The 13,733-nt window shown below is 47.0% G+C and overlaps 1 protein-coding gene across 1 annotated transcript in view; it reads right to left on the reverse strand.

Moving 5' to 3' along the window:
- RIPOR3 (RIPOR family member 3) overlaps positions 1-13,733 on the reverse strand; it is a 192,757-nt gene that overhangs the window by 71,598 nt on the left and 107,426 nt on the right. Inside the window, exons 7-9 of the mRNA XM_077460523.1 lie at positions 12,797-12,946; positions 7,333-7,396; positions 2,559-2,602 (exon numbers count right to left, since the gene is read on the reverse strand). Coding sequence (XP_077316649.1) covers positions 2,559-2,602; positions 7,333-7,396; positions 12,797-12,946 — 258 coding nt within the window. The remainder of the gene's footprint in view (positions 1-2,558; positions 2,603-7,332; positions 7,397-12,796; positions 12,947-13,733) is intronic.

The raw sequence follows: 13,733 nt of genomic DNA on the forward strand, positions 1-13,733 counted from the left end.
TATGGGGGTTATCTGGCACTGGTATGGGGGTCATCTGGCACTGGTATGGGGGTCATCTGGCACTGGTATGGGGGTTGGCATTTGGCATGTCACAATTGGCATGTCATTTTTTTGGGGGGGTCTGGGTACCTGGTTTGGAGGGGGACTTCCTGTCCCACTTCCTCCTTCCGACCGCCTAGGAGATTCCTAGGCGGACCCTCCTTCCCGGCAATGTTCTGGGACACGTGACAGGTCCCAGAACATTGCCTGGCCACTGACGGTGCGCAGTTCGGCTCTCGCATGCGCACCCGGCTGTGAAGCCATTAACTGTCACATCCGGGCGCCCACACTCACAATGTCGGCGCTGCGAAGAGAAAAGGGTTGAGAACCAAGGCTTCGGGCGGCCGCATCACTGGACCGTGGGACAGGTGAGTGGCTGTTTATTAAAAGTCAGCAGCTATACTTTTTATAGCTGCTGACTTGTAATAAACACATAAACCAGTGGAACTCCGCTTTAATGCATAGAATGCATTAAGGTGAAAAACCATGAGGGTTTACAACCCCTTCAATGTTTTTGCCTTAAAGTGGTTGCTACGTTTAAAAAGTAAATCACTGCCAGCCCCCATATTTTATCCAGCCATAAGACACAGTGTAAGTCTTTTTTTAAAACAATACCACAGAATACCTTTATTTTAGATAACTTCAGGCTGGTCACATGACTCCCGACTGCTCTCCTCCTCCGACCCAAGGCTACAGCGAGAGAGGTCAAGATCTCCCTCCGACGTCATTTGGGGAGGTCACGTGACCGCCGTGTTGGCCGTTCAGCCCCTTTCACCGTAGCCCTGGATCAGAGGAGGAGAGCGGCCACGAGTCATGTGACTGGCCTGAAGATTTCTGAAAAGAGGTATTTAGAGGTATCATTTAAAAAAAAAAACCTTACACTGTGTGTTGTGGCTGGATAAAAAATAGGGACTGGCAATGACATTTTTTAAAGTTTTCTTTACTACTAAAAGTGACAGGAGCGGGGCAGAGACGGCTCACACAGACCCAGGAGCCGACAGGCAGGGAGGGAGGGAGGGAGGGAGGAGATTAGTGGATGAGGGAGGCATGTAAACTGACCATGGTATTCAGGGCTCAGCAGCAATGATTACCGTGGTCAGCAAACAGAGTGGGGACACAGGAAGTGGCAGGATCAACCAGGTTTTTGTACAACATAGAGAGGGGCAAGTTAGACAGCACATGCACTGTGCTGTTTAACCTGCTATAAGGGAACAAGATCTTTCTTTTTTTTTTTAGGGTTACAACCACTAATGGATTCCCTGCATTAAGGTGAAAAGAAAAAAACCTTCTGTTTCCAGGACCCCGCCCCAGCTTCCTGTTATTTTTACATGAGCCCAATCTCAATCCAGCTATGTGCTGGAGAGCTCTCTCCTCTTTCTCTCTTCTCACAGAGCAGATTGATAGCAGCTGGAACCATTGGATCCTGCAGCTGTCAATCAAATCCTATGATGAGTTGATGTGTTTTGGATTTAGACAGCAAGGCTCAGAAGCGAGCCCCTATGAGTACCCGCCTAGCAATCAGCTTGCTGGGAGAGGATACTTGGAAGGCAGGAGGAGCAAGAAGCCCCAGCAGGGGACCCCAGAAGGGGAGGATTGGGTCTGTGCTGTGCAAAACCATTACACCATAGAGCAGGTAAGGGTAATATGCTTATTTGAAAAAAAAATTTAAAGTTTACAATCACTTTAACTATAGTACAGTATAGTCAGGTGACTACACTGGTTGTGTCAATGTCAGGACTGAATTATTTATTAGGTAAAAAAGCAATATATTTACTCCGGAAGAGTCATTTCGAGGTTTACTGGGCATCAGCTTGACTGCTGTAAAGAATTACATGCAAGCTGCAAAAATAGAAAATACCAAAAAATAATAAAATTTATTTTGGTATAACCTGATATTATCTGGTATGCAAATGGCTGTGTCCTGAGCAAGAACACACATTTTAAGACATCCGGTATGAAGAGAAGCCATAGAGGTCCTACAGTCTGAAATCATGACAAGGGCAAAGCTCTCTACGACAGTCAGTCTTATCTACAGCAATAGGATGGCTGTGTTATACAATTTAAGGCAACAGACATCTAAACTAACTTATCCCGAGAAGTCGAGCTCAGCCTGTCTTTCATTTGAATCCTTCACCACTTCACAGTTCCAGAATCTCAAAGTTTACCGGAGCCGCGTGTCAGACTTGGCGAGCTTCATGTCCGCCGGAGCTGGTAGTAAAACCCTCTTTTAGTAGATCAGGGAATTGCCCGACAGCGTTCATACTCCCTGAGCCACATGTCACTCCATAATACCATTTATCAAGTCAGGACATACAGTAAATCCTCTCTCTGAATATATGACTATTCATCTGCAGCCAGGATTGTCCACGATCTCTTGGGCTTGGCAGACCGCTTGCCCGGTTCGTGGATTACAGTAAACACTGCAGAGGATTCTGGGAAAATGATGTCAGTATTCCATGGTTTATGAACCAGGGCATGGTGTATGGTCCCTGGATGAGAAAGAAATATGGTTACTGTACCTCGTAGTGATCTCCGGGGCAAAGCCGGGCGTAACCCACCAGACCTAGACAAGAGAAACACAGTTAAACACTCTGAAGATTTTTATGATCAGTCTCTGGTTCATTTCAACACATTTCTAAATACACAACTCCCTTTCTTTTTTTTTTACAGCTTAAATCATTTGAAAGGTCATTAATCATTTGCAAAACTACTGGAAGAGTGTCAGTTATTTAATACTGGTAGTAAATCAGGATGCGAAAATAGGTTTGTATTTTTATCTCCACTGAGCCTTTCTATTTTGATATAGGGAAACGATCATTTTCAAGCAATAATTAGTCACATGTAAAACACTGTGTCTGCCCATTTGAAATACAACATTGGATAATTATAAAGTGCAAAACTTGCCCGCAAGGCCAGGAGAGGGGGGGTCAATCTTAAAAGATAAACCATGTAAGTATAATTAATTAAAATGTACTAAAATGGATGTAGCACCCTGGTGTGTAGGCAGAGTTGCTAATAAATTTAGTTTGCCAGGTGGTAATTTTCTTGGCTAATTGTCAGATCAATTGATTCACCTCTAATTCTGGAATTGCTGCGCTTTTTCTCTTCTGTCACTAGGTGGCAATGTGGCTGGTGACATTAGAATGACAGGTGCTTCGCAAGGTCAGGGTATGAATGGATGGGGTGTCCCAGCCAATTGGAATGGGGTTTCTTTAGTCCCTTGGCCTGCTGGGAGAGCCTATTTATTTGGGTGTAGTCAGGTGATTGGGGTTCTGTGCCAGCTGGACGGCTGTCTAGGTGGACCTGTGTTATGTCCCCCTGGGCTGCTAGGACGGAAGCCTGAGGCCTAGTAAGATAAATAGTCCCTTAGTGGCGGCACTAAGGGACTATTTATCTTACTACCGGAGACTACCGTGAGTAAGCTTGAGCAAGTACCAGAGCAACCAACTGAGGATGATGAAGAAGTGGGAAAGCTTCAGCAAGTGCCAAGCCAGGGACCAGGCAGGATAACCAGGGTGACGCTTAAGGAGTATACAAGCGGGATAGCTGTGGAAGAGCTCAGTCGGATCCAGTGACGATTGGGATCTGGAATGTTCTGTGTTACCAAGTGTATGTACAACTACCTTTCATTGACTGTTACAAGATTAGTTGCCATAGGAGACAGCGGTCCTACCTATAAAGAAGTGTTATCCGGCCGGAGGCCTTCCACTGTATAGCTGTCTACCTATAGAAGTCTCTGAGTCTGCCAATTAGCATTGCATCTACTCAAGGGTGTCCTGGCCCTTATCCACTCTCCCATAGTTCTGCTAATAGAAATAAATCAAAAAGTAACTGGCGCCCAACATTTCTTCATGCACTTCACTCACCATGCTTGGTAACCTACTCTACTAATAATGATGTCAGGTCTCCCTGACTCTGGAGGTCACCATTAGGTCTCTAGGGGTCGGGCCCTTGCTACATGTATCTAAATCCACTTTTTTAGTGTCCAAACTGCGGCCCTTTGTTTGCTTTTATCCAGCTCTTGGGGTGCCATTTCCTCCCAATGACACCAACAATGAGGCCCACTGACACCAGTAATGAGGTGCTACTCCTCCCGCTGGCACCAGTGACGAGGGCGCTACTCCTCCCACTGGCCACAGTCCGGCCCCCCTAAAGTCTGAAAAACAATAAACTGGCCCTTTGTTTAGAAAGTTTGGAGACTCCTGTTCTAAAATGTGGAAGGGATGGGTGTTTTAACCATTTCCAACTGTATCCGAAATAAAATAAAAAGCTTTAGCTATACTTTACCTTAGATGAAGAACCTGTAATGTCCTAAAAGCTAGCTAAAATACAGGTGCATCTAAAAAAAATTGAATATCATTAAAAAGTTAATTTAGTAATTCAATTCAAAAAGTGAAACTCATATATTATAAGGATCCATTACACACAGAGCGATTAATTTCAAGCATTTCTTTCTTTTAATTTTGATGATTATGGCTTATCGCTAGTGAAAACCCAAAAGAAATGCTTGAAATATATTTGATGATATTCAAATTTTTTGAGATGCATCTGTACAACACTGCTGACGTGCAGCCACCTTGTGTATGAATCTGTGATACACTGCAGGACTCTTTCTAGTTCCACCTCCTGTGTTTCCATGGTTATTTTAGATTTTTCTTTCAAAAATATATGGAATATATTTTGGCTACCAACTAGAATTCAGAAGCAGTGCTTCCTCTATTGAAATGCTAATTAACTTGTGTACCTGGTTTGTAAAGGCTAGTAAAACAGTAAGTGATGTTGGCCAGAAACAGGGGAAGACATAAAAGAAGATAACCTAGCCATGTGGTGAATGCAGGGCAGAGAGTTTGTAAAGAAGCTCAGCGTAGAAGGAAGGAGGATTCCATAACAACAAGAAGAACTAAGAAGGAAAGATGCTCCGTAACACCAAAAGGAGGTGTGTGGCAGAGGGGACTTCACAAGACCAAAGAAGGGTCTTCACCTGGGGATGACCATAAAGCTGCACTATATCCCAAGCTAAGTAACATTTTAGTGTATCCTCACCGTATACAGACCACTGTCAATGCTCATTTGCTGGAAAGGTTAGGTAGCTTGTGCATGTGTGTTGTAAGTATATTTATTATACTGTGTATGGCTTGTATTGTTCTCCTACAATTGTAAGTAGTTTGTATATGCTGCATTCTTGCTTAGTAAAAGAAAATTATTATACTACAGGGAATTCGGCTTCCTTGTTTTACCATAAAGTAACTTGAAAAAGACACATAAAACACCTCTCCACCTTTAACTACTTCAAATCCGTGCTATAGCCGAATGACGGCTACAGTGCGGATCTTCTTTGCCGGGAGGGCGTCAATAGATGTCCTCCCCTTTGCAAGCTGGCCAGGCCCCCCTGCAGGGCGCATGCTGTGATCACCCGAGTCAATGAGACTCGGGTGATCACAGATAGGAGTAAGGGGTCGATCCCAACCCCTTACCACGTGATCAGCTGTCAGCCAATGACAGCTGATCACGTGATGTAAACAGAGGATCTGTAATCTTTTTTTTTTTTCCTCTCACGCTGGCAGTGTGAAGAGAAAAGAAAGTCGATCACCGGCTTCTGTTGAAGGGACATCGGTCCCGAGCAGGGAGAGGCAAAGTCATCTCATATGTGTCCACAGTGCCCACCAATCAGTGCCCACCAGTACATCAATGCCACCTATCAATGCCCACGAGTGCCACCTATCAATGCCCACCAGTGATGCCAATCAGTTCCTCATCAGTGCCACCTAGCAGTGCTGCCTATCAGTGTCGCCTACCAGTGCTGATCAGTGCCCATCACTGCCACCCATCAGCGCCACCTATTAGTGCCCTTCAGTGCCACCTATCAATGCCCTTCAGTGCTGCTCATCAGTGCTCACCAGTGCCACCTAATAGTGCCCACCAGTGCTGCCTTATCAGTGCCCATCAGCGTTGCCTTATCAGTGGCCATCAGTGTTGCCTTATCAGTGCCGCCTATCAGTGGCCATCAGTGTAGCCTCATCAGCATACATCAATGAAGGAGAAAAATTACCTGTTTGTAAAATTTATTAACAAAATATAAAACAGTTTTGTATTTTTTTTGTTTTTTTAATGTAAAAAGACTGAATTTTTTTAAACAAAAAATAAAAAACCCAGAGGTGATCAAATACCACCAAAAGAAAGCTCTATTTGGGGACAGTGTTGTATGACCGCGCAATTGTCATTCAAAGAGTGACAGTGCTAAAAGCTGAAAATTGGTCTGGGCTGGAGGGGGGTTTAGGTGCCCAGCAAGCAAGTGGTTAAACAGGCTAATGACAAAAATGTAGTGGCCTGTAGAGGCTCTTGTATTAACCCAGGGGTCTCCAAACTGCAGCTCACGTGCCGGATGTGGCCCTTTGCTTGCCTTTACCTAGTCCTTTTGGACACTATTCCTCACACTGACACCAAAGATGGGGAACTAATTCTCCCACTGACACCAATTATGGGGCACTATTCATCCCACTGACACCAAAGATGGGGAACTAATTCTCCCACTGACACCAATTATGGGGCACTATTCATCCCACTGACACCAGTGCTGGGGCACTATTCCTCCCACTGACACCAATTATGGGGCACTATTCATACCACTGACACCAGTGCTGGGGCACTATTCCTCCCGCTGACACCAATTATGGGGCACTATTCATACCACTGACACCAGTGCTGGGGCACTATTCCTCCCGCTGACACCAATTATGGGGCACTATTCATCCCACTGACACCAGTGCTGGGGCACTATTCATCCCACTGACACCAGTGCTGGGGCACTATTCCTCCAGCTGACACCAATTATGGGGCACTATTCATCCCACTGACACCAATTATGGGGCACTATTCATCCCACTGACACAAGTGATGGGGCACTATTCCTCCCACTGACCACCAAGCCTATGGTATTTTCTAATTCCACCAGCCACCATCCACTCCCCCTTAAAGTTAACCTTTAGACGAGGTTGGGCAAAGCAAAAAGTGGTCTAAAATCCAGGGGATCAGGAGTGATTGGGTTGAAGATTCATGCTGGTCTAGATGATCACAATCCACATCCCTTGTCACAAGTTTCCTCACACAGTGCGAAGGAAGAGATTGGGGGGCACATCTGACCAGGTTTGGCCGATTATGGCGAGCACTGGGCAGCGCCGTCAAACTCTAAAAACGATAACAGTAGACTGCGGACTATGAATATAGAGCTATTTCATACAAGGATTATCTAAGGGACTATGTATTTATAAGATTTCACTCAGGGTACAAAATCACCTTTCATCTTAATTAGAAATTCCCCCAGATGCATTTCCAGTGCTCCTTCGATTGTACACATGTCCTAGAGAAGGAAAAAAAAAAACATATATATCAGAAATGGCCTCAACAACCCAAGTTTTTTTGTATTGGTATGTGTTAAAAATTCTGAATATTGCCCCACAGAACAAACGGTGCACAGTCCACATGGGCTTTGCTGCCTATTTGCAGACAGGAAACAGGAAACTTTTTATTTCAGAGAAAAGACATAGAGCATACCATAGATGCAGCTTCAAACTTATAAACACTGCCATCTACTGGTTGAAGAATATATCTCTATTAAATTCTGATGTACAGTAGTTGTGGCACAAAATACAATTCTGTATTCCAACAGTGGAATGTGGATCTTCCCTCCCCCATCCCAATTTTCAAATGTATTTGTTCTGCATTATGTATGGGTGTTCTCAAGCTAATGGATAGCAGAAGTCTAACCTACCCCTAACAGGAGTTATGCCCTGTGCACACATTCATATAATTGGTGCAGTTCTGTAGTCATGTGTCATTAAAGTGGTTGTAAACCCTTTTTAAAAAATCCGGAAAAAAAATAAAATCCTGCAAGACAAAGACATAATGAGCTAGTATGTATAGGATACTAGCTCATTATGAATAACTTACCTGAGAACGAAGCCCCCGAAGCGGTCCTCCGTCTTCCTCTTCGCCGCTGCCATGGATCCCCGGAGTGACTTCCGGGTCTCTCGGCTCCGTGATAACGTCACTCCCGCGCATGCGCATGGGAGCCGACGCTCGCGGCATATCGCCGTGATCTGCGGCCTGCCCCAGTGCGCCTGCGCGCCACTGTCTACGCCGCATGCGCCGTAGACAGAGGTGGCTGTCTTTCGGGCAAATATCTCCTAAACCGTATAGGTTTAGGAGATATTTTTTGGACCTACAGGTAAGCCTTAATCTAGGCTTGCCTGTAGGTCAAAGTTGGTTGTAAGGGTTTACAACCACTTTAAGGCTCAGTTCACATTGCTGCAACCTGAAAGTCACGCGACTTGCGGTGCAATTTTGCCAGGCAACTTCCTGGCGACTTGAGACTTTGATAGACGTATAAAATAGCAGTCGGGTAGAAGTCGCCTTGAAGTAGCACAGAAACCCTTTTCTGAAGTCAGAGCGATTTCAGTATTGCTAATTAAGACAGCTCTCATTGACTAACATGGGATTTCACACGTCGCACGACTTGAGGTCTCACAAGTCCGATCCCAAGTCGCGGAAGGGTGCACCAAAGATAACTGAGGTGACGCATGGCTACCAGTAGTGATGCACCGAAATTTTCGGCCGCCGAAACATATCGGCCGAAAATGCCCTTTTCGGCAATTTGCCGAAAGAGAAAAACGGCCAATAATGGAGCCGAAAATGGGGCGTGGCCTGGGTGGGGGCGGCCCATCATGGGGGGAGTATAGCGCAGGAGAGCCGCCTCCGCCGCCTGCTTGATCACAGCGCCGGGAACATCACAGCTTTCATTTCAATAGCTGTGTGTTCCCGGCCGCACGCCGTCACACACAGCTCCTCCCCCTTGTCCGGGCACTTAGATAGACAGATCACCCGCAGGATTGGACGGATGATCTGTCTATCAAAGTGCCCGGACAAGGGGGAGGGGCTGCGTGTGACGGCGCGCGGCCGGGAACACACAGCTATTGAAATGAAAGCTGTGATGTTCCCGGCGCTGTGATCAAACAGGCGGCGGAGGCGGCTCTCTTCCCTGCACAGGCTGGCTGCAAAATGGCACACACTGGCTGCAAAATGGCACACTGGCTGCAATGGGGCACACTGGCTGCAATGGGGCACAGGCACACTGGCTGCAATGGGGGACACTGGCCTGCAATGGGGGATGCCTCCTGTACCACATCCTCTGTCTCTGACCATCTCCTGTACCATGTCCCCAGTCCGACCATCTTCTGTACCATGTCCCCAGTCTCTGACCATCTCCTGTACCACGTCCTCTGTCTCTGACCATCTCCTATACCGTGTCCCCAGTCTGACCATCTCCTGTACCGTGTCCCCAGTCTGATCATCTCCTGTACCGTGTCCCCTGTCTCTGACCATCTACTGTACCATGTCCCCAGTCTCTGACCACCTCCTGTACCATGCATGCAGTCTCTGACCACCTCCTGTACCATGCATGCAGTCTCTGACCACCTCCTGTACCATGTCGCCAGTCTCTGACCACCTCCTGTACCATGTTGCCAGTCTCTGACCACCTCCTGTACCATGTCGCCAGTCACTGACCACCTCCTGTACCATGTCGCTAGTCACTGACCACCTCCTGTACCATGTCGCCAGTCTCTGACCACCTCCTGTACCATGTCGCCAGTCTCTGACCACCTCCTGTACCATGTCGCCAGTCTCTGACCACCTCCTGTACCATGTCGCCAGTCTCTGACCACCTCCTGTACCATGTCGCCAGTCTCTGACCACCTCCTGTACCATGTCGCCAGTCTCTGACCACCTCCTGTACCATGTCCCCAGTCTCTGACCACCTCCTGTACCATGTCCCCAGTCTCTGACCACCTTCTGTATAAAAATATTTTTTAAAAACAGTCATTTTCGGTATCGGTGCTGTTTCGGTATCGGTTTCGGCCTAGTGTATTTTTCATTTTCGGTATCAGTTTCGGCACCAAAAAACCCATTCGGTGCATCCCTAGCTACCAGTTTACCAAACTGCACCAAAGTACAATTTCACTTTAATGGCCCATTCATTCTACTGAGTTGCGGTAAAGTGCATAACATGCATTTTGTGCAAAGTGGTGCCATTCATTTTAAATGGTACCCCGATGCTACTTGCTGATAGGCGTCTATTGCAGTGCACTGACAAAAAATGGTGTATGCAACTTTTTTTTTATTTTATGCAAATTAAATAATGTGTGTGCATCCACGTACCACAGTGGTGTAAATGGGCTCTTATTGTAGGAGATGGAAGCAGCTTACATAGTTCATGTGTTAACTTTAAAATCTCCAAAACTTTCAGTAAATAGAAATGGCAAGTAAGAGAGGGAGGTGCAATCCACAGGAAATGCCTAATACTAAATCCCCCAACAGATGGTGTTCGGCAGAAAAGAGGACCTAATTAAAACCTCTTTCTAAGTTTGTAATAAAAAGTAGGAAGCGATTTTTAAATCAGGTCCCGTCTGCTGGCTGGCTGCCTACTGGGGGAATTTTTATTAGGCACTTTCAGGAAGGACAAGGATTTAATAAGTTAGGATTAGCAGAGGAAGGGGGTGGGGTGGGGTCGGTGGATCCTATTTCTCCAATATTCCCCTTGAAATGTATTTGTAATTTAAGTTTCATATCTTCTGCCTGCTTTAATGTTTCTTTTTCCTAAAATTCTGTGTTTCCCCCATCCTTTATCAGTGCTAATGATCTCCTGCAGCCTCTTCCTGCCTATTAAGGATGGGCTCAGAAGAGTTTGCAGCCGCACGTGCAGAGCCCGCCAGGAAGTCGGCACTGCGCTAATCACAGGCAGTGAGACATTTCCCGCCTGAGCTCATCCTTATTGCGTAGCATCTGCTGCACATCGTTGCTCTGGACTGATTTCCTGATAGGGACACGACTGTAGTATCTACCAGGGGTGGTGACAGGGTGACAACACAGTTGTCACGTCATAACAGGCAGTGGCGATTTTATTGAAAGCTGCAGAAATGACTCCCAACTCTGGGTAGATAAAAGATATCCTCTTCAGGGGGGCTGTGCCCACACTGCAAAGGCTAATTGCTCTTTTTGTATAGGGCAGGGGTCTCCAAACTCTTTAAACAAAGGGCCTTCAGGCTTTGGGGGGGGGGGGGGGGGGCAGACGGTGGCCCGTGAGATTAGAAAATGTCCTGGCATCAGTGAGAGTAAACAATGCCCATTCAGCAGTTTTAGTGGGAGGAGTGTTGTCCCATTATTGGTGTCATTGGGAGGAATAATGCCCCATAATTCCATCATTGGTGTCAGTGGGAGGAATAGTACCCCATCACTGGTGTCAATGGGAGGAATGGTGCCCCATCATTGGTGTCAGTGGGAGGAATGGTGCCCCATCATTGGTGTCAGTGGGATGAATAGTGCCCCATCACTGGTGTCAGTGGGAGGAATAGTGCACCATCATTGGTTTCAGTGGGATGAATAGTGCCCCATCACTGGTGTCAGTGGGAGGAATAGTGCACCATCATTGGTTTCAGTGGGATGAATAGTGCCCCATCACTGGTGTCAATGGGAGGAATGGTGCCCCATCATTGGTGTCAGTGGGAGGAATGGTGCCCCATCATTGGTGTCAGTGGGATGAATAGTGCCCCATCACTGGTGTCAGTGGGAGGAATAGTGCACCATCATTGGTTTCAGTGGGATGAATAGTGCCCCATCACTGGTGTCAGTGGGAGGAATAGTGCACCATCATTGGTTTCAGTGGGATGAATGGTGCCCCATCATTGGTGTCAGTGGGAGGAACGGTGCCCCATCATTGGTGTCAGTGGGATGAATGGTGCCCCATCGTTGGTGTCAGGGGGATTAATGGTGCCCCATCGTTGGTGTCAGTGGGATGAATGGTGCCCCATTGTTGGTGTCAGTGGGATGAATAGTGCCCCATTGTTGGTGTCAGTGGGATGAATAGTGCCCCATCATTGGTGTCAGTGGAAGGAATAGTGCCCCATCATTGGTGTTAGTGGGATGAATAGTGCCCTATCATTGGTGTCAGTGGGATGAATAGTGCCCCATCATTGGTGTCAGTGGGAGGAATGGTGCCCCATCATTGGTGTCAGTGGGATGAATAGTGCCCCATCATTGGTGTCAGTGGAAGGAATAGTGCCCCATCATTGGTGTCAGTGGGAGGAATGGTGCCCCAGCATTGGTGTCAGTGGGATGAATAGTGCCTCAAGGGCCAGAAAAAGGCAAGCAGAGAGCCTGCGAGCCACAGTTTGGAGACCACTGGTCCAGGGGAACAAAAAAAAAACCTAGACCAGTTCCTGCAATGTCTGCACCCCACACACTACAGTGATCTGGGATCATGACATAATTATAGCCCCACTCTGTATGTGAGGACTTTGAGGGACAGTCCACCATCAGATCTGGGGGGAGAGCCGCCTGCCAGGGGAGCGGAGGATCAGGTAAGTAAAACTGTTCCTCCTCTCCTCTGGACAAACCTAACTATTGGGGCTGTGCTCGCACTGCAGGGGAAAATTTCTAATTTACCCAACCTTAACATGATTGAAAACCACTTTATAATGAAATTATGTGTTAAAGCTTATATCAGATTTGAATGGTTGGGTTTACATCTCTTTTGATAAAGTCTTGCAAACCTGCCTTAGAAGACTAGTGATCGCCTGGCTTTCTTTCTAGAAAGCTTGCCAGTTTAATGCAGAGGTGCCCTCTAAGATTTTCTGATTGCATTCTACTGCAGCTGAATGTAGGTTTAATATCATGAATGTGAGCATCAAAGAGGCTTGTGACCCACCTCCGTGCACTCATGGAAGTTCCTGTACAGTTCGATGAGACTTTCCCGCGATGCCTTCGTGGTAGGGGACAGAGAAAAGGCATGCTTCATGTTACTGGCTCCGACTCGCAGCCTCCATTGAACGCAGTACGTCTCGTACAGCTCCTCGATCTGAAAGGCACAGAAATCATGGAGACTGGTCATCACAAAATTGTAAAGGAAGGATCAGAAATAAGCAGATCTCCATCATTCTCACTATACAGATGGGCAGAGACACCTACTACCTTTTATTACCAGCTAGTGGTCGGCGCATCCTTTCATAAGTTCTGGTCCTTTTGTTGCCCATTTGGAGGTTTGAGCAACCACCTTGGGGTATTCCCAATATTGAAAGAGGGGGACACCACCTAACAGATACATCAGGTAAGCTGATCCAAGAACCCAACTGCAAACTTCTCACCAACTCCTTGGGAGAAAAGAAACAATTAGACCGGGGCACCTTGGCACTCTAGCTGTTGTGGAATTACAAAATCCAGGAGGCATGTTAAGACTATGAAAGCCACAGGCAGGGCTGCTGACAAGGCAGTACTGCTAGCCCTCCTGTACTGGGCCCAGGCCCCATCAGTTCAAAAGGGGGCTCCCGCACCTGTGGAGCAGGAGGGCTGTCTATACTGACTTATTGCTGATACTTGTGACTCTTTTGGATCCCCCTGCAGCACTGCCAACTTCTACTCTTCTTTCTCCCTCTGGTTGCGCTGCAGGGGGATTGGTATGTGGATCTGTGCCCCCTTTCACACACCGCATGGGATCTTCCTGTGTACCCCCCTTTTTTCTGCAGTGCCTCCGGCTTCCCTCCTCTCCTCTTCTACCAGCAGCTGCTGTGGGCACACAGGGGGATCGGTTTCAGGGAGGAGAGTGGGGAGGAGATCTGTAAATATGTCATATTTACTGGCCCCTTCCT

The sequence above is a fragment of the Lithobates pipiens genome, unplaced genomic scaffold, assembly GCF_037356315.1.
Source record: "Lithobates pipiens isolate NorthernLeopardFrog02 unplaced genomic scaffold, aLitPip1_a1.2 Scaffold_28, whole genome shotgun sequence".
Classification (NCBI taxonomy): domain Eukaryota; kingdom Metazoa; phylum Chordata; class Amphibia; order Anura; family Ranidae; genus Lithobates; species Lithobates pipiens.